Source organism: Neolamprologus multifasciatus, chromosome 16 (assembly GCF_963576455.1).
Source record: "Neolamprologus multifasciatus chromosome 16, fNeoMul1.2, whole genome shotgun sequence".
Classification (NCBI taxonomy): domain Eukaryota; kingdom Metazoa; phylum Chordata; class Actinopteri; order Cichliformes; family Cichlidae; genus Neolamprologus; species Neolamprologus multifasciatus.
Genome location: NC_140454.1, coordinates 8,908,913 through 8,929,764, shown reverse-complemented (window position 1 = coordinate 8,929,764; position 20,852 = coordinate 8,908,913). Strand labels below are relative to the sequence as shown.

Genomic DNA, 20,852 nt, shown 5'->3' with positions numbered 1-20,852 from the left:
AGCACTGACCCTAGCCAAATGGAAAAATGGTAAAAGAACAGTCAGAAAAGGTGTCCTCTGCCTGTACAACCATTCCTGTTTTGGGATTGTCTCATTCTTGCCCCTATACTGTATCTGTTGTTAAGACCAAGCAGCTGAAACTGATAACAACCCCCTCTGCTAGTTAACTCACCAGGTCAATATCCAATATATATTGACTGACCTGATGCTGCACTCTGATTAAAAAGTGTTCCTGTAATTTTTTGACACGTGTGTGTGTACCATGTTTACATGTCTTTGTGGGGACCTAACATTGGAATTTTACTATACCAACAGCCCTTATGGAGACAAAATGCCCTTCCCCACGAGTTTGACAGCATTTCTGAGGCTCAAAATGTGGTTTTTAGCCTATTGTTTAGGTTGGAGGGTTAGGGTAAGCGGCTAGGGAAAGGGTTATGTCAGTTAGATGACCCCACAAAGATATGAAAACATTGTTTTTTAAAGGAAATTCATAATAAGTCACCTTTTAAAATTGTGTGCCACTGATTTCACCCAACTGTGAGACATGTTACTGTGTATGTCTGAGCTGTGTGTAATACCTGAATTATGCTTCAGGAAATCTACATCTTCCTTTAACATAACCAGGAACCGTTCTCAACCCTACATCCTGACCTTCCATGTAACCTGGCTTAAAAGGGTTCCCGGTTATGTTGTAAGTTAGGACTTAGCTTTCCCGTTGAAGTCTGAATCAGGCTTGAGGTTTGAGTTCCACAGGTCGCATGCTGCTCCTCACTCGTCTCTGCACTCGTCTTTTTGTTTGTTTGTTTTGCACGCTGCGTGTGTTTGTTTGCATGGCACTCCGCTCAGATGCCCAGGTGGTGTCGAACACTGCCAGTAAGTAAAACCTGACAGAGCAGATGCTTTAGTGTTAGAGTGTGTGTGTGTGTGTGTGTGTGTATTCCATGAGTCTAGTGATAAGTCCTGCCAACTGTGTTTTACTGTTTTCTTCCTCCTCTGCTGGCTGTAGGCCAACACGCTGTGTGACACAGCCATCTTGCAGGTTGAGTGTGCGTCACTGTGGGTCTAACACGGTGAAACGCGTACAGTTCAGTGCTGTAGCAGACACAGGGTTGGGCTTTAAAGCTGGCGGACAGTCTGGTCTGCTGTGCTAACTTCCTGTTCCATATTTTAGTCAGCCTTTCAAGCCAGAAAACCATCTATGGCCAATTCATTAGGTTCTCTGAGTTTAATCTAACAGAGTATATAAAACCTTGTTTCAGGAGGGATGCAATGCACTGTAACTTTGGAAATGTTCTGAGTATGAAGGTAAAAATCTACTAAATATACTCGTGAATTTATTGCTCCTGTCCCTAACTGAGCCTCAGCATTTTAATGTGCTCTAAAAAGGTCTTAACGTGGCAGTGTATCGTGAGCCTCCAGTGGAGGCTTTTTTGTTGTTGTATTTGTATTAACCGGTCACTCTGATCCTCTCACTGATATCTTTAAATGTTGTGGATAAAATTATGGAAACTGAAAATGAGATGGTTAGTTTTAGGTATAAGAACCTAAAAATTTCCTGTGATAGACTTTACATCCCACAGTGTGTAGGGGCCCTAAGGATTTCTTTTCTTTTTTTCTTTGGTCCTGTCTTGCTTTCACCTTTTTTTGTCATTTTCACTCCTCCTGCTCCTCCTTTAGGACGAGTCACTCCAGCGGCTGCAGAAAGAGTCGGAGATCCTGCAGAAGACCTACGCACACTACTTCGACCAGACCATCATCAACAACGAGATTGACGAGACCATCAGGCACCTGGAGGAGGCCATTGACCTGGTGTGCACCACCAGTCAGTGGGTCCCTGTGTCCTGGGTGTACTGACCCGTAACATCTCATACGCCTTCGCGCTCTCTCCCCCCTCTTCCACTTCCACTTCCCGCCAGCAACACCTCGGCCGTCTTGCCCTCTTCATAACTACAACACCGACACAGAAGACTCTAATAACAGAAGCCGACAGGGCAGCCCTCTCTACACTGCACTCGATCGGAACCGACTCAGCGTACTGTGAAAGCGTAACAGCATTCAAGCGTCGGACTCTTGCCCTCGCAGATGACCTAGTCTCATAGTGTTGTATAAAAACCGAGTAAAAGTGAATATTGTCATATCTGTACTAGCTAGGAGGCAACATTTTTGTAGATGTTTGTTTTAAAGAGACAGTACTGCGTCCCGTCCTCTCATGTTGGTGCACCTGCAGTAACCCTCCCATCACGGCTGTTGGAGAAAGACGCTGTCTATCAGCAGATGCAGTAAAAGCACACACACTGCAATGTCTTTCATCTGCAGATGTTTTTTGTTTTGTTTTTCCCCTCTCCAGCTGTTAGTGCAGTCACACGCACCTTTGGACTACCGGGTACTGTCTCTTCTAAATAAATCCATAAATGTTTTTAGAGATTTGAATGAGGTTATCATGCATGTGGACATTTGCAAGCTTCCATGCTGTCAGTCAGTGTTCCCCGTGTCCCTCTGTAAACCCTCCGAGAATTAAAAGACAATATATATATATTACCAGAAATTTAAAAAAAAAGAAAACATTCCAGCTCTTTGGAAAAGTGAATTCAACCAAAAGGAAAACAAAAATGTTAAAAATAAACCAAGAGTGACTGAGCCAGATGTTGACTTGACACCTATGCACATCCCTTGCATTTCAGGTGATGTTTCTAAATTTCTAGAATTATCGACCATGTAAGTGAGATGTGTTTGTATTTAAAAAAAAAAAAAAAAAAAAAAGAAGGAAGAAATCTAATAAAAGTTTTGATTTTTTTTCTCTTTTTGATTTATCGTACACCTAGTTCAACATTTGCCATTTCCAAACTGTGATGTCCAAGAGTGTAAGTGTTTCAATCCAGTTTAAAAAGCAGCGATAGATGAGATCTGTCTTGAAACTGTAACCGTGTGCAAAGCAAGTGCAAGTGCACGCTTTACTTTGTGCAGAGCTGACGGCTTCACAGAGGATGAGGAGGCCGTGCGTGCCGCTGAATAACCACATAGAGTATATGAATATGACTGCCCCTCGGGTGTAAATGACTCCACAATGATGCAGGTTCTTCAGTATGAACAGTTTTTTTAAAAAAAATATATTTCCTTTTATGTGTTTGAAAATTAAACTTGAAGTGTCTCTTCATTTCGTTCTTTTTGCAGCGTCACATGAAAAGCATTTCTTCTAAAATCTGGCAAAGACCTGCTCAGGGTGGTGCTGGTCACGCTGTACATGTATCATTTAGTATTAAAAGCCACAAAAATGCACTAATGTGTGACGTTCACTCAGAGATGGAGAAAGATGTAAGGAAGGGGTGAGAAATTGTTTTCATAGATTCTCACAAAGTGATGGTCGATAAGCTGGAAACTCAAAGGTCACATGTAATGAAAAAATGGATTCATTCAAATTTAATAATAATAATCTTCAGTTTCAGTTGCCAGCTTTATGCTGGCTTAGAGGTTGGACGATAGCCATGATAACTCGTCTAGTCTCTGCTCATATTGGGGAATGTGGCTCTTTGCCAAAAAGCAGTGAACCTCGGAGAACTCACAGCACCAGCAGCCTGTCCAATTCAATTCAATTTTATTTATGTAGCGCCAAATCACAACAAAAGTCGCCTCGAGGCGCTTCATAGCGTCCACAAAGAAAGCAGATCTCGTCGAGTTCACAATACAAATGACTTTTTCTGAATGGGTCATTCTAAGCTGATATTTGGAGGCCCATGAACTTTATATTACTTTTTTTTTTTTAAAGTATTTTCCCCGTTCCTTAGTTTTTAAATGATTTTTCCATTGTTTGTTTGGTTTTCTTCACACGCTTCAGATCAAATACATTTTAAAAGATAACCCCAGATAAATACAATATGCAATTTTTGATTGATGAATTCATGTATTGAAGGAAAAACCCTATTCATACCTGCATTTTTCATTGAGCCAGGCTAGTTGCAAAATCATGTTTGTATAGATGTTTATGGGAAATCTCAGACCAGTGTCTACGTCTAACTTGGCTAATATTTACATTTACTGAACCTTTACTTTAGTTACCTCCAAACTCGATGACGTAAAAAGTCCAAAATGGACTTTTAACGTCTAGACAACCCAAAATGTGATGTCCACATATGTGGACGCCAGGTCCTAGGAGGTTAAAAAAGGGATGGGCTAACTGCCATTACACACCAAGTGTGTAAAAACGACAGAAAATTAAGAAGTTTTTGCATCCAAACGTATGTTTCAGTGTGAAAAAAGAAAAAAAAATCAGTCAACATCAAGGTCCTGATTTCCCTTTCTTGTTCAGGGACAACTGAGACTTTGGCTTCATCCAGTTCTCAGCACAAGACACCAGCAGGGAGAATTTTGAGGTTTGGTTCTGGAGCTAAAGCTGTGTCATGACCGCTTTGATACATATTTCAGGATGTCAGTGACGCAGTTTGAACTCTTGTTAACAGAGTTGGGAACAGAGAAATCGTTTCAGAGAGCCGCCTGCTTCTGAGGTAAAACAGTATTGTTTCATTATTCCCAGATCCCTGTCTGTTTAGTACAAGTGTGTGTTTTTTTGAGCTACGAGCAGATTTTCAGACTGGGAACATACGTCCACATTAAAGTTGGTTTCCTGTAAGAAATGCTTTGTGCACATCCCTCCAGCTTCAGCACTGCCTGTGAGTAACTGCAGCTGGATCCAAACCAATGAATCCAGGCAGGTGCTTTCTGGGCTGATCACATGTTAGTTTTATTGCAGCATAAAATCAAAAGGTTCATACTACACTTTACTGCAATACTAGATTTTTAATTCACATTTACTACGTTTTGAAGTAGCTCAAAGTGAAGCCAGCTGCAATTATTTACTATGATTTTAGGTCGTTTAGTGCAGTGGTTCCCATCCCAAACACTGAGTATCTAAAGCTCTATGGACAAAGACTTTTGTCTAATCCTGATTTCGCAACTACATTTGAACTAAAAATGCTCAAATCTTGCTCAAATCATCTGCCTAATTATAGAGGTCACCTTGTTCTGCCAGAGCCGTTCTCTTCCATCAGAGTCTCAACGTGCGCCTCAGAACATTGGCAGGAGATCCTTTAGTTCCTGCAGGCTGAGAGGTGTGCAATCGTTGGATCAGCCTGGTTATGATGAGGTCAGACCGGGAAAATGTGTACACATAAAGCAGAGAGGCGGCACCAGCAGCAAGGGCAGATGAGGCAGACCACAGTGGATAAAAAACAATATAACGGGCATGGATTATTGAGGCCAGATAGGGTCATTACACAAAATCTCCCCAAAAGGAAAGCCTCAGCCTGAAGTATCACGTCCATCTATCCAAGTTTCATACTGGCAAACTCAGGAATACCTTGATGGATACGGCCCCAAAATCCTCTTCTTAACTCATTAGATTTCGGTGGTTAAGGCCAGTGTGAAATTGTTACACATCATTGTAATGTTCTGCAAAACACGCTTCTGGCCTTCATTCAGCAGCATAAGAAGGGAATGGAGGAGGAAACAGCAACAGGAAGCTGTGTTGTTTCACACAGCATGCATTCACACTGCACTGCAGAGAGAAAAACGTGTTATCTATTGCATTTCCCAATATATTTTTCATATCAAACAACTGGCTAATTTAAATGTTTCAGATGCAAATGACCTTGTTACTCTTCACCTTGTGGCACATATGAAGATGAAGTTAATCATGTATTTATGTGTGTATGTGCATGCATCGTTCCACCAGAAAGAAAAGCCTGACTTTTAGTTAAAGTCACGCATAATAAATGAAGTCCAGCATGTCATACATTCCTGAGGCTTATATACCTCAGGTGAATGTGCATTAAGCTGACCTCTGTTGAAACACTGCATTTGGTGATTTCAATCAATGCAAGTGAGCGATTAGAGTCCTCCAGAGCTGAAACCTGTGATTTGCTGTTGAATAATCCCATAGCATTAACGTCAGGGGAAAGAAAAACAAGGAGCAGTTGACAGAGGACAGCTGTGGTTCGTTTTCTTTTTTTGATTCATTTTTTTATCAGGTATGGATGTTAAATATCTCACAGTTGATGTGTTACCTAAGCAAGAAGAAGAAAAATAATTGCTTTTTTAACTCTGGCTTCTTCACCTTCTCTGAAAGCCCCACACTGATTTAAAGTGAACAGCCCTGGGAGTGGGGGAAAATGTACAATAACCACGCTCCTCTCACACACTTTTATCACTGAGGTGGAGGCAGAGATCCAGCTTGGATCAACAGGAAAGAACGTGAAGATTTGTTGAGTCTGACACAGAGAAATAAAATTTTTACATTCACTTCATGCAGAAGTTTTGATGTAGCTTTTTTGGCACTTTAATCACCACAGGGCCAGTGTCGTCTGATTTTATTAAAGGCAAGAAAACTCACATGAAAATATTTTAGATTGATGTATTGCCAGGGGAAAAGTTTCCCATTTAAGGTGATACAACTTTGTGGCAAATTGTTGCTTATATATTCAGCATTTACAGAATATACCGTTATAACCTTGGTTCTCTGAGTGAGAGATGGCAAACTTTGTTCACCACTTCAGGCCAACTTTAAGAGTGAGCCATCACAGACATCTCCATAGACCTTCATATTTAAATTACCAGCTGACACACATGTGCAAGTGTAAACAATAGCTATTCATTGGGCTTCACATTTCCTAACTGGAGTCACTGAACTTGATCTTATACCCGTATGTACCATGAGGGATTATTTTAATGTAGTTATATGGTTATGTGGTTACTAACAGACCTGTACATTTGGCTTTAAGTTTTGATGAGTTGCACTGATTAGCAACTATCTGTGTCTATGAAAAACAAAATACAACAAGGCTAACTGGCTATAGCTGAAATTAAAAGAAAAACAAAAGAAAGTGCTACAACTGAGATTTCAAGTCGGGACACTGTAGTGGTGAATTAGAAATGAGGCCTCCATTCGTTGTGTATCATTGCCACCTTTACAAAGTCAGTGTGTTTTTGGGCTCCACCAACTCCTGCGGGAACTAGCTGCTGCTTTAGCTGCTAAATGCTCATTTCGTTGGTAAGCTAGTCTCTAGCACGATCTATCAGACTGTTGGTATTGCAATAACAGAGTATATAGTCATTATGTGATCGCAAGAGTCCTGGCTTTTCATTGACAATCCCAGTTATTATATCCTAATAGAGCATTTTGACTGATAGGCTGCAGCTCCACCAGGCTTCCCTTTAACTCGCTGAGGTCTGAGTCATCATGGGTGACAAACTGTACTTTAAAGAAAGCCAAAACTGTCTCTTTTGTGTCAGTTAGTTTGTGATTGCCATGACTTTGGAGAATATTTTAATAAAAAGTAAATATATATATATATATATTCTATTCATTGGACTTAAAGCTGAATGCTGTATGGCAACAGAGGGTTAAAATGACAGTCTGAGTGCATAATTCCCAGATGACTGCTGTTTATCCTCGAGACCTGGGCTGCTTTGTTGATTTTGAATAATAATACAGTTGAACTAGAAGATTTACTTAATCCTGTGGTCTGAGACATCATCAGTGACATCTACAACCGTATGTCACTTTTGTTTGTATTAAACTGTTTTCTAAGTCTTGGCGATCAGAAAATGAGCAAATGAATCATTCTAATTGGCAAACATGTGCCCTTCTCCAAAATACAGGGTTGGGAGAACGTTGGCACCTATGATGACTTAGACCTCAAAGAGCTAAACAAGCATAGCCCTGCCACCATGCACAAATATGACCACAGGTAGTAAAATATTCAAAGCACCAGTAAGTAACAACACTCAGTGCATTATGGTGCAGTAAATGTTGTTAAGATAATTCCAACATGTTATATGTTGAGAAGTAATTTTAATCTCTAAATGTACTATTCTATTTGCTATGATTGTTATGTGTGCTGTACTGAACAATCCTGATACTACATCACATATGTTACATGATATGTCCATGAGACATGTTTCTAATCTTCAAAGCAGAAGGATTTCCCCTTGATCACAGTTTCTGTTGTTTCCGGTTCATTTCCTAGAAAATCGTAAATTCTTGGAAAGGTTCCTGGAAATTCCACTGATTAAATATGATGTTATATTAATTAATGCAAGTCTGTCATAGCTGTTATCACATTAGAAATTTGTTCAGATATGAACCTTTGCAGCCCTGCGACAGACTGGCGATCTGTCCAGGTGTGTGCCTCTCCTCCCGTTCCCATGACAGCTGGGAGAGACTCCTCCTGCTCCCCTGTGACCTGGAATTGGACGAGCAAAAGAAAATGTTGAGAGCGAGAGGGACGAGGTGCGACATCAGCCTCCTCGCTTGTCTTAGTCCCAGCATAATCCCACATTAACGAGCCAAAGAGGCCACTGGGCGGATTAAGTGAAACGGGTCAACCCCTCGACTCATGCTGAAAGGAGTCACCGAGCCAGCACATCGAAAGCTTAATTATTTATTTTATTTAGAAAAATAGATTTTGACAGAGCATTGTGTCTAATAACAAAACTGAACTGCACCACAGGCTGTCTGACCAAACTACTCACACTCACCGGGGTAGAAAGAAAGCAGTCGCCTGTGTTATGGTATGTCAGCCACACAAAGCACAACAGTGTAAGTGTGTACATATGTATTAGACATGCTTTGACACTGCCCCCCCCCCCCCTCCATCCACAATATATGGCAATGACTCACCACAGTCCCTGTATAGAGAGAGATTATACCCATGCACTAGAGGCAAAGATAAAGTCCGTCTGTGTTACTTTATAGCACACACAAGCAGCGACGACACCGAGCTGCGTGCGGTAAGAAGATTAATGCATTTGTGGGAAAGCTGCAGAGCCTACACACAAAAAAGAGCGGACGTGTGTTTAGGAGATAACTACAGGAGCTCTCATCTCCTTTAACATTGTGAACGAAAATACAAAAACAAAATAGTCGAACTATGTAACGCTATGAATATTACATCATAATTAAAATGACGACTTATGCTACAAAAAAACTAGATGTTAGCTTACACAGTCTGAGTTTCATTGCCACTGCAATTGCACAGATGAATCCTGCCGCTGTACAGATTTGTATATGAACGAGGAGGAGCATGATCACATATGAAGTAGTATATATAAATCTTTAATCTATAACCAGTATGGTAAACCACATCCTGTCCTTCTTACCTGAAAATATTCAGTTTCCCCTGTTTGCATTTTACCAGGAAAACAATCCCAAAATACTACATCAGAGCATTAACACACACAAACATGAATAGCAACCCTTTTGTATTCGCATGAATAAATAAAACCATCTCTTATCTCGGGAGCATTTTTTTTTTAAAAAGCTTCCCATGTTCCTCATGTGGGTCATGAAGCAGATTTCATCTCCACTGTTCTCACGTGCAGTACAGAGAGAAAAATAGATCTGACTGGCCAATCAAACCCAAGCTGAGCCACATCACAACGAAGCAAAAAAGAGACTCGCTTGGCCAGGCCCGTTGACCTGTGACCCCTGCAGAGAGCTGCCCATCCTCGCTCTCAATCAGGGTCCCGTTGCGAAGGCTCTCTGTGCCGTTCCCCATCTGATCCCCGAACTCCGGGTGGATCAGTGTGAAAATGAGGTTTTTGAAGCGGTTCTCTGTGGTGGGGGCGATCTCCGAGGAGGCCGTAGTTAGGTTGAGATCGCCGGGGTCCACACATGTGCCGTTCACCTTGGCGAAGACCACCTCACCGAGATCCAGTCCGGCCACAGAGGAAGGTGAAGCGCAGGGAATGTCCCGCACCAGCTTGTAGTTTTCCATCCACTCCTTCAGCCACTCAAGGGAGCAGTCGCACTCCCAGGGGTTTCTGAAGAGGTAAAGCCGGCCCAGGAAGTAGATGGGCTGGAAAACAGGGAAGGGAAGGGTGGTAAGATTGTTGCTGTTCAGGTGGAGTGTGATTAGGCTGGTCAGGTTCTCAAAAGTGCCCTCCTCGATGTATAGCAGCTGGTTCCTGTCTAGGTACAGGACCTCCAGCTCCACCAGGTCACTGAACCAGGTCTTGGACAGGTTGGTCAACTGGTTACCCCCGAGGTTGAGCATCTTGAGCCGGCTGAGGCCTTTGAAGGCGAGCTTGGGCAAATCAGACAGCAAGTTGTCATTGAGGTAAAGGTTCTCCAGCCGTGTAAGGTCCTGGAAGGCCTGCTCATGGATCACGTTGATGCGGTTCTCCTGGAGGTTCAGGTACCTGAGAGAGATAAAGATGTTTGAAAGAATGAACTGGTTTACACAATAAGAGAAGATCAGTGGCTGTGTTAGATTTAGACAGCCTTTCTTTGCTACCAATATTCAGCTTGTCATGCTTTTGTTTCAGCACAGAAAATCGCACATGCTACCTTAGGCACTGCAGACTCACACCAGGAACCACACTTGCACAAAATAATTTTCTTCCATGTCATCTGTAAAATCTCTGAAAACAGGATGGGAGTAGTGCATGAACTAAGGATGAAGACACAAACTTTGAACTTCTGAATGCTTAGTTCAAACAGAAGATGAACTGAGCGTGCAATGAGACCCTGCATGAGATAAATAAGCAGTATTTTGAACTGTGACTGTGGAATTAAAATCTGTAGCTGGAAATAAGCATAAGAGTTTATGCAAAACCTCAGTCAATAAATGAATGCCTGGTTGTAGCTATGTGAGTTCATGCATGAGCTTGGAGCCTGTGGCTTACTTGAGGCTACCCAGGCCCAGCAGGGAGTTGTAGGCCACTGCCTCTATCTTGTTTCTCTCCAGATAGATGTGAGTCAGGTTTTCCATGCCTCTGATGGCCCCCGGGATCCTCCTGAAGTTGTTTTGGAAGCAAAGCAGCTCCTTCAGTGCCGTTTGCTCTATAAAGATACGATCAGGGATGCTGAACAGGTTACAGTCGGACAAGTCGAGGCGCACCAGCTTCTTCAGCCCTGTGAAAGTTCGTGTGTGAAGGTAGCTGATGTACTCGTTGTGCGCCATTTTCAGCTCCACCAAGTTCGAGAGGCCCTGCGTGACAGAAGCTGTTAGTCAAGTCTGAAAACTCTAAAAATATAAAAATGAATTTTAACAAATCTAGTAAAGATACAGTAGTGCTTGAAAGTGTAGATTTTTTTTGTATTTCTGCATGTTGATGGGTTTCCTCACATGATCATTCAGGCAGTTCATATATATATATGTATATATTTTGTGGGGATGATTTACACAGGATCTTATATAAATTCTCTACATGTTATGAAACTGGTGAGGATGCTTCCTTATTAGCTTGTATTTTCTCTTTGATTTCTGGTAGTTTTTGTTTAATCTCTGGTCTGTTAAACTCCCCAGGTCAACAAAGTAGTGCTAAAAGGAAATACATTTTCAGCATTTCCATAGCAGGAGACAAACTGACCTCTGGATAGAAACCTGTTTGTTACGTGTTTGTATTTTTGGTTACAAAATCCTTCAGCAGAACATTCGGCAAACCTTAAAGGCTCCTGGGGTAATGAAGGAGATGTTGTTGTGGTCCAGAGAGAGAGACTTGAGGGAGGGCAGGGTACCAAAGGCCCTTTCTGACAAGAACTTGAGCCTGTTTTTGTCCAGGTTGATGGCGGAGGCCTCACACGGAAACTCTTTGGGCAACTCAGCCAGGCCGGAGCGGTCGCAGAGCACGCTGCAGCTCTTCTCCTGCGTGCAGGCGCAGGATGGTGGGCAGGCGCGAACACAAGCCCACCGTGCCAGCACTGCCTGAGGCAGCAGGCAAAGCACAGAGACTGAAAGGAGGACAGGATGGGTGTTATTTCAGAGTGTGGTGGTACTTTCAGTATTTTTACAGGAATTGAAAAGCTTGTTCTACACATGTGGTGAAAGAGTGTTGACTTTTGGAGGCCTAATTCTAACTAAACAAGTGCACTAAGTAAGAAATGTGAGCTAATACATACTAAATGAGCCACCAAAAAGTCCACTGGTGTTAATATTGTTCTCTATGATGTCATCTTATGTACTATTAACAATATTTTCTTTTTTTTCTATTAGTCAGGTCATCGGTTGATTTGAAATTAAAAGTGACACAAATATATACATTGTATAAATTTAGACCATGTAGTTTCTTTATTTCATTTGTCTACTCTGTCTTTAACTAAATATTTAGGCTGCAGTGTTTTTCATAAACACTGCAGTTTTTTTTAAATGTAGTCAATGAATAAAAATAATAAAATTTAAATAATAAAAAATAAATAAATAAAGGACAATAAGCTCTACTTGTTGCAATATAATCTAGTTTAGAGTTGTGAAAGAAGTTTTAGCAGCAGATTTTCATCACCCTGACGCCACACCTTTCTGTAGTATGACCCTTTTCAAACTACAGGGCTTTACCACATCCCCTTATATCAAGCCCTATTATAATTATTATTATATAATGCTTCAGTTTCTCTATATCAAGACAGAAAACCTTTCACACTCCTGCCCATTTAAAAAAAAAATCATCAGTTGCACAATGTAACAAAAGGAGTTGGGCTCATAACTTGTTGGAGCAACTTTTTGTAGTTTTGTCATTATACACCATCACAATCAACACATGAATGGTTGCAAACCTTCAACTTTAACTGAAAGGGTTTTACATAACTTTTCCATGAATTGTTTTGGAATTGCATCCCCTATTTCCAGTCAAAAATTAACTGGAAAATTGCCTAACAAGCAGTTTCGTGGTCAGGTGAGGCCATGAAACTGAAGCAGACATAATATCTGAAGTTCAAAGTGTTTAATCTTTATTTTATAGCTTTTCGTTGTAATTTTAAATATCAGGCCAAAAGAGATGTTGATAAAAGTTAGGGAGGCCGTTATTACTGACTGGTGTAGAGTCAACAACCTGTCTCTCCCCTCTTCCCTCCATCACGGACACTTATAGCACCCGCTCCATCCGCAAAGCCACCAGCATTGTGGAGGACCCCACACACCGCTCACACACACTCTTCACTGCGCTGCCTTCTGGGAAGAGGTACCGGAGCATCCGGGCCTCACTACCAGACTACAGAACAGTTTCTTCCCCCAAGCCGTCAGACTCTGAACACTCAGTGACTGGACTGACACACACGCACACCTTCATACATGTCACTACCAAGCACTTATCTGCAGTATCTCACACTCATACACACACACACACCTACAGACACCAAGTTACTTTTGCACAATTCTCAGCATTTTGCACATTTCCACTGCACTGTCTTATCTTGTTTATTTTTGCAATTTATTTTGCAAATTGCACTTTACGTAGTCCTGTATTGCCTGTTACAGTGGGGCAAAAAAGTATTTAGTCAGCCACCGATTGTGCAAGTTCCCCCACTTAAAATGATGACAGAGGTCAGTAATTTGCACCAGAGGTACACTTCAACTGTGAGAGACAGAATGTGAAAAAAAAAATCCATGAATTCACATGGTAGGATTTGTAAAGAATTTATTCGTAAATCAGGGTGGAAAATAAGTATTTGGTCAATAACAAAAATACAACTCAATACTTTGTAACATAACCTTTGTTGGCAATAACAGAGGTCAAACGTTTACTATAGGTCTTTACCAGGTTTGCACACACAGTAGCTGGTATTTTGGCCCATTCCTCCATGCAGATCTTCTCAAGAGCAGTGATGTTTTGGGGCTGTCGCCGAGCAACACGGACTTTCAACTCCCGCCACAGATTTTCTATGGGGTTGAGGTCTGGAGACTGGCTAGGCCACTCCAGGACTTTCAATGCGTCTTACGGGGCCACTCCTTTGTTGCCCGGGCGGTGTGTGTTTTGGATCATTGTCATGTTGGAAGACCCAGCCTCGTTTCATCTTCAAAGTTCTCACTGATGGAAGGAGGTTTTGGCTCAAAATCTCACGATACTTGGCCCCATTCATTCTGTCCTTAACACGGATCAGTCGTCCTGTCCCCTTGGCAGAAAAACAGCCCCATAGCATGATGTTTCCACCCCCATGCTTCACAGTAGGTATGGTGTTCTTGGGATGCAACTCAGTATTCTTCTTCCTCCAAACACGACGAGTTGAGTTTATACCAAAAAGTTCTACTTTGGTTTCATCTGACCACATGACATTCTCCCAATCCTCTGCTGTATCATCCATGTGCTCTCTGGCAAACTTCAGACGGGCCTGGACATGCACTGGCTTCAGCAGCGGAACACGTCTGGCACTGCGGGATTTGATTCCCTGCCGTTGTAGTGTGTTACTGATGGTGACCTTTGTTACTTTGGTCCCAGCTCTCTGCAGGTCATTCACCAGGTCCCCCCGTGTGGTTCTGGGATCTTTGCTCACCGTTCTCATGATCATTTTGACCCCACGGGATGAGATCTTGCGTGGAGCCCCAGATCGAGGGAGATTATCAGTGGTCTTGTATGTCTTCCATTTTCTGATGATTGCTCCCACAGTTGATTTTTTCACACCAAGCTGCTTGCCTATTGTAGATTCACTCTTCCCAGTCTGGTGCAGGTCTACAATTCTTTTCCTGGTGTCCTTCGAAAGCTCTTTGGTCTTGGCCATGGCGGCGTTTGGAGTCTGACTGGTTGAGGCTGTGGACAGGTGTCTTTTATACAGATGATGAGGTCAAACAGGTGCCATTCATACAGGTAACGAGTGGGGGACAGAAAAGCTTCTTACAGAAGACGTTACAGGTCTGTGAGAGCCAGGGATTTTCCTTGTTTGAGGTGACCAAATACTTATTTTCCACCCTGATTTACGAATAAATTCTTTACAAATCCTACCATGTGAATTCATGGATTTTTTTTTCACATTCTGTCTCTCACAGTTGAAGTGTACCTCTGGTGCAAATTACTGACCTCTGTCATCATTTTAAGTGGGGGAACTTGCACAATCGGTGGCTGACTAAATACTTTTTTGCCCCACTGTATATGTCATATGTAGTAGTACTCTGTACTGTACCACTGTACATGGTTGAAATGACAATAAAAGCCACTTGACTTGACTTGACATTAGATTAAAAACCAAAACAAACCTTTCAGAGAGACTGTGAAAACTTTAGAAGTGGCCAAATCAATGATCTGATACATTGTTTTAAAAAAAAGCAAATAAACTGACCAGCTCAGCAGCACCAAAAGGCCTGAAACATTACAGAAGACAACCAAAGGGCGTGATGACAGAATTATTTTCATGATTAAGAAAAACAACTTCTAACTAACTGAAAAACACTCTCGAAGAGACAGGAGTCCACTGTCAAAGTTTACAATTAAGAGGCACTTTCATGAAAGGTAAAATAAGTGCAAACCACCGGTTCCACTCACTCAGATTAGACTTTGCTTTAATGTGTGATTGTCAGCCTAGCTGCTGTGTTTTGGACTATTTAAGAACTACTTTACATGCAAGTCTAAACAACAATCTGAATAACTGTGTACTAAGTTTTCACAGAAGTTTGATTTTTGCTGTGTTTCTTAGATAAAAGAAACAAAATTGGATGAGCTTCGGGATATTAGACGCATATCAAAGGCAGATAATCTGATATTGCTTGGAGGCCAGTGGAATGACTGACCTTACATGCACTTCATTGTTCATTCATTGAGTCATGTGTTTCTTGGTCATGTGTTCTAAGTACATTTGGAAATTGAAATGTGTAAACACCATGAATGGTACATGAATATTACAGCTATTTCTAGTATAAAATAAATATATGCTGCTTTATCTGACTTGTCATACTGCTCGGCCACAAACCATCCATCCATTCTCTTCTACTTTCCCTTTCTCGGGGGCAACAGCCTAAACCAAGGGTGTCCAACTCCAGGCCTCGAGGGCCAGTGTCCTGCAGGTGTGTCCTAACCCAGTAGGACATGCCCAGAGCGCCTCGTCCAGGAGGCATCCTAATTAGATGTGCAAACCACCTGAACTGGCTCCTTTTGATTTGGAGGAGTAACAGCTCTACTTTGAGCCCCTTCCAGATGGCTGTACCTCATCCTTTTTGTGAGCCCATTCAACCACCATTCAGAGAAAGTTCATTTCCAACACTTGTATTCATGATCTGAAATGTGAGGGTAGGGACGTAGATCGACAGCTTTGCTTTAATTCTCAGCTCTTTTTTCACCACAACAGATCAGGGCAGCGTCTGCAGTGATCCAATCTGTCCGTCAAGTCCTGGCACTTGTGAACAAGACATAAGATACTTGAGCTCCGCCACTTTGGGTCAGCCACCTCACCTTTTTCTACTGAGAACCATGGCCTTGGACATGGAGCTGCTAATTCTCATTCCTGCAGTTTTACACAAAGCTGTGAACCACTCAAGTGCAAGCTAGAGAACGAAATCTGCTGAGGACAACAGAACCACGTCATCCACAAAAAGTAGAGACGAGATCCTGAGGCCACCAAGGTGGAATCAACAAAAAAACCCAAAAAGCTTTACAGGTTTTCCTTTTGTTGCTGTTGTTGTTTGTTGACAATGAATTAAATTATTTTTGATCGTTTATTAATTACAGAAATTATTTTTATGCATCCAAAAATTGGTCAGAAATACTGTGACAGATTCAAACAACAGACAGGAGTTTTTAAAAAGTGCTTGACTAAGATACAACATAATCATTAAAAATATTATAAGAGGCAAAACGACTAACCTTGAACATAAATTTTAATTATCATTGTTGAACAATAACAGTAATACAATATATAATACTATTTATCCAATCTGGAAAATTCTGTAAATGTGTACCCCACTACAAGCACATTTCAGGACGTGTGTTTCATAATATTTCCTTTATTTGTTATTTCTACGTATTACTGTACATGAAAACAATATTGTTTGACTCAAACTTTTCGCAAGTTTTTGATGTCTTTGATTCATCAAATCCTTCAAAGTCTACTATCACCAGTAAATAAAAAGATATAATGAATTAAAAATAAATAAATACATCTTTGATATTAAAAAGATTTTGCATCCACAGCAGGACACTGCTGTTTAACTAAAGACTAGATGTTTGAGTCACGTCGATGTGTGGCCCGAAGGCTAAACTGGCTGTTTGAAACCATGATGTGATTAAGAAGACGAGCTTATATCAGAGATTAGCTCCACAACAATAAGTATTGTCTGCGCCTGTGCTTTCACTCTTGATCTGGTTCACATTAGCTCGAATTCAGCCCTGCCTTGCAGTTTGATCGGTCAGTCTTCGATGGAGCCACAGCAATTCTGAAAGCAGGAGAAGAGCCCAGAAACAGTGGAAGAGAGAAGAGATTGAGACTGACCAGTGAAAATGATGACAGTCATTACTGTAGCCGCTCATCTGGGACATGCCAGGATTAACGGAGGTCTGAAATGGCACAAAGAGAGATCTTAATGATGAACAATTATGAGTTATACAAATGCTGCTGGAGATCTTTAGATGATCTAGTGTGGTTGGATAGTTTTATCTGTTAACGACAGGAAACCACAGACAGTCGGTCTTTACAGCGATGCTAAATTTACAGCAAATCACAGAGGAAACCCAAGACATTCAAAGCAACATACCTGTAGCTCTTTCCACAAAGTTGCATCCATGTGTACCAAACGTCACGGCCCAAATAGTCATGCATGTGTCCATCCCATGTCAGTCCACAAAGGGCACCTTCAACAGCATCACTGAGCGAGTTGAGCAGAAGCTTCTGCCTGCCACGGTTCCCCAACAAAAAATGCTGCATTTTTTTACCCTTCATCCACCCCACTTCACCAAATGCGCGTGCGTGTGCCTGTCTGCGTTTATGATGGAAAACACACATCAAAAAGCCATCTCTTAATGGCAGTCAAATCCCCTGGGTAGAGTGGAGTGATGGAGAGCGGATGGCAGGATTACAGAAGTAAAGTGAACCTCTGTCACATCAAACTGCAGAGACAGAGCAGTGAATGTTGGATGTCAAACTATATATATAATATATATAATGCAGATGCTGAAATGGAACAGATATTTATCGAGTCGTCACTGCTGGGTCGGAGAAAGGCGATTGAGAGCCTTATTAAATAAGGCTGCCTGTGTCATACAAGCTTCATGGATCAGCATCTTTCCCCATATCTGAGGCCCTTAAATGACCCTAAAACCTCATTCTCACAACATGACACAGAAATTATACAACAGGCTTTCAATGGGTGTCACTGACTCAGTGGTTATGAAACCTACTCAGCACATTAGAGACCATGTGACCTTTTAAGAGTAACATGAAAACCCCTGAAAATTGGACTAAACATGCTTTTTATGTAGGATGAAAGATATATATTTGTGTGTCCTGACTGCCTAAAAAGCTGCCACAGATGGCCAAAGTAGAGACCATCTGTAGAGGACTAAAACACAGGTCAGTTTTTTTCTTTATTTTATTAGAATGGGTTTCACTTGTTCTACACACAAGCTTCCCATGCTCCTTGAACATGTGGTTCTCCACAACAGGTGGAGAGAATATTAGCATACAGGGAAGGGCAGCACTCTGAATCTAGGTCATGCCTGAGATTTAGGTCACATGTCTCGATGACTGAATTCAGCGACCTCATTGCTGTGCACTGGCATGAAAACAAAATCAACAACCTGACTTCGTCTTTGTAGCTGTGAGTGAGGTATGCAAACTTTCTAAGATGTACTGCATTCACACCATGTGAATTTGCTCCTGTATACCACTACAGTGGATATTAAATCAAGTGCAGACTTAACTGAAGGATTTTACAAAGAATTACATAACCTGCTTAACAATTAGACATTTTTATGCATAGTTACCGTTTGTCAAAGGCTTGAAATTAATTGGAAAATTGATGGACAAGAAGTTTCATGACCACGAGGCCTGTTCCCTCATTATGTCATTAACAGATCAAGTCGATAAACGATCAGGAGTTGACTCTGTGTTGAAATATTATTTGTATTTGGTCACTGGAACTCCAATTAAACCTGTCAGAGACAAGAAGCTTTCAAGGAGGAAGGCATAGCCACTGTCAGTCTGCAACTGAGAGACAGCTTCATGAGCGGGAGCACCGTTCAGTCCTCTTAAATGTGTGCAAGCTGCCAGAAACCTGAATATTTGACTAGAAATGCTTAGTAGTTAAGTAGTAATAGAAAGCAGCTCAAGAAATACTTAAGTCCATTAAAACTGTACTCAAGTATTTAGTCCATCTCATTCAGTGGTGTTGGGAATTGCAACAGTAAACAATTGCTGTGTCCCAAGTCAGGGTCTGCACGCTTGAAGTACGCATTTCAAGTGCGATTACGTCACCGCCACGCGACGACGGCTGTCCCAATTCGAAGTGTACTTCAAATGCGTACTCCAAATGCGCCGTCGATTTCCCCAAATATCAAGCGTGGTCCGTCACTACCCGATCCGTACCGGAAACCCGATCGGTACCCCGCATGCGCAAATCTTACTTCACTTCCTCTCTTTGCCAACATTACGACATTCAGTTGCTTGCTGTGTCCCAATTCGGGGTATGCACGCTTGAAGTACGCATTTTAAGTGCGGTTACGTCACCGCCACGCGACGACGGCTGTCCCAATTCGAAGTGTACTTGAAATGCATACTCCAAATGCGCCGTAGATTTCCCCAAATATCAAGCGTGGTCCGGTGCACGCTTCGTGGTCCCATATATCCCACAATTCATAGCGCAGCGGTGGGTGTGGATAATTTTGCCGCAAAATACGGCAGAAGGGAGCGGCCGAAAAGTGAACTGTCAAAAGTAAGTACTGAATATGACGTCACTTATTCATGTGCGAATGTTTAATAATGAAGAACATTAAAACATTGCTGTTGGCCACATGTCGGCAAAGTTATGTGACACTAGTGATGTTTGTACTTTCAGCATTAACTTGGTTTTAAAGCCTCTACTTCTAAATATACATATAGTCGACCTTAATCTTACAGAGAATCTGATGATTTTATGGATAATTAAAGTCAGTCATATATCCACAAACACAACAAGCTGAAAGTCAGTGATATATATATATATATATATATATATATATATATATATATATATATATAATCTGACAATACTATAATATTGGCCATATTATATTTACATTACCACAGTGAGATGACTTTAGTCTCATGAACAACATTAACTAATTATTATTTACTAGCTAATCTTAAATGACTGTTCAGTACAGAAATGAAGCCCTTGAATCATGTTTTACAGTCCTGTGGTCTCAGCCTCAGATACTCAACTAATCAAAGTGATGTCATGACAAACATGAATGACCAACAAAACATTTTTGTCCTTCATTTCTGTCAAACAAAGCTGTATGTAACGTGTCTCGCGGTTAGTATCATGGTTGCTAGGCAACCTGAACAGCGCGACGAAGCATATACCGTCCCATTTCACAAGCCTCTCACTTCCGCACTTCCCGTACTTATAGTACGCACCGTCCGTAGTACGCGTAGTGTGCGTACTTCAAGCGTGCATACCCCGAATTGGGACACAGCAAATATATTTGAATGATACGTGTCGCTACCCGATCCGTACCGGAAACCCGATCGGTACCCCGCATGCGCAAATCTTACGTCACTTCCTCTTTTTGCCAACATTGCGACATTCAATATATTTGAATGACACAGTTAGCGCCCAGTTAGCTCCTAGCATTTCTCAACAGCTCTGCCTCCTTTTCGACTGCCCGGGACATTTAAACAATGGATAATCCGTATACAAACAAATTCATGCTTTTCTCCTCAACAGAGAGCGTTCCCCGATTGAAAAACAGCGCCGTAAAATAAGAAGAATGGCGCCTAATTACAGACTTAATAATATTGATTTAGCAATGTGTCACGTGAAGATTCATCAGCCAGATTAAGTATTTACTGACAATTGACAGTGATAGCGGACATCAACATCACTATTCCAGTCAATCCTCTCCTCACAGACAAGCATAAACACACTCGACTATCACTAAATCAAATTTAACACACGTTTGTAATG

At 41.5% G+C, this 20,852-nt stretch overlaps 2 protein-coding genes across 18 annotated transcripts in view; one reads left to right on the top strand and one right to left on the bottom strand.

Moving 5' to 3' along the window:
* Positions 1–2,793, top strand: part of caska (calcium/calmodulin-dependent serine protein kinase a) — a 156,882-nt gene extending 154,089 nt beyond the window's left edge. For 9 of the 17 annotated variants that reach the window (XM_085134994.1, XM_085135007.1, XM_085134995.1 and 6 more), the window contains 2 exons: positions 847–873; positions 1,678–2,793. In XM_085134994.1, coding sequence (XP_084991120.1) covers positions 847–873; positions 1,678–1,854 — 204 coding nt within the window. In that variant the 3' untranslated portion in view covers positions 1,855–2,793. The remainder of the gene's footprint in view (positions 1–846; positions 874–1,677) is intronic. The other 8 variants (XM_085134997.1, XM_085134996.1, XM_085135006.1 and 5 more) reach the window with 1 other exon arrangement.
* Positions 2,743–19,298, bottom strand: nyx (nyctalopin). The gene is made up of 5 exons (XM_085135022.1): positions 17,442–19,298; positions 17,180–17,244; positions 11,439–11,725; positions 10,678–10,982; positions 2,743–10,191 (listed from the first exon to the last, which is right to left on the bottom strand). Exons 2-5 carry the CDS (start codon positions 17,199–17,201, stop codon positions 9,363–9,365), a joined length of 1,443 nt encoding a protein of 480 aa, XP_084991148.1. The 5' UTR covers positions 17,202–17,244; positions 17,442–19,298; the 3' UTR covers positions 2,743–9,362.
* Positions 19,299–20,852: the final 1,554 nt, after the last annotated feature.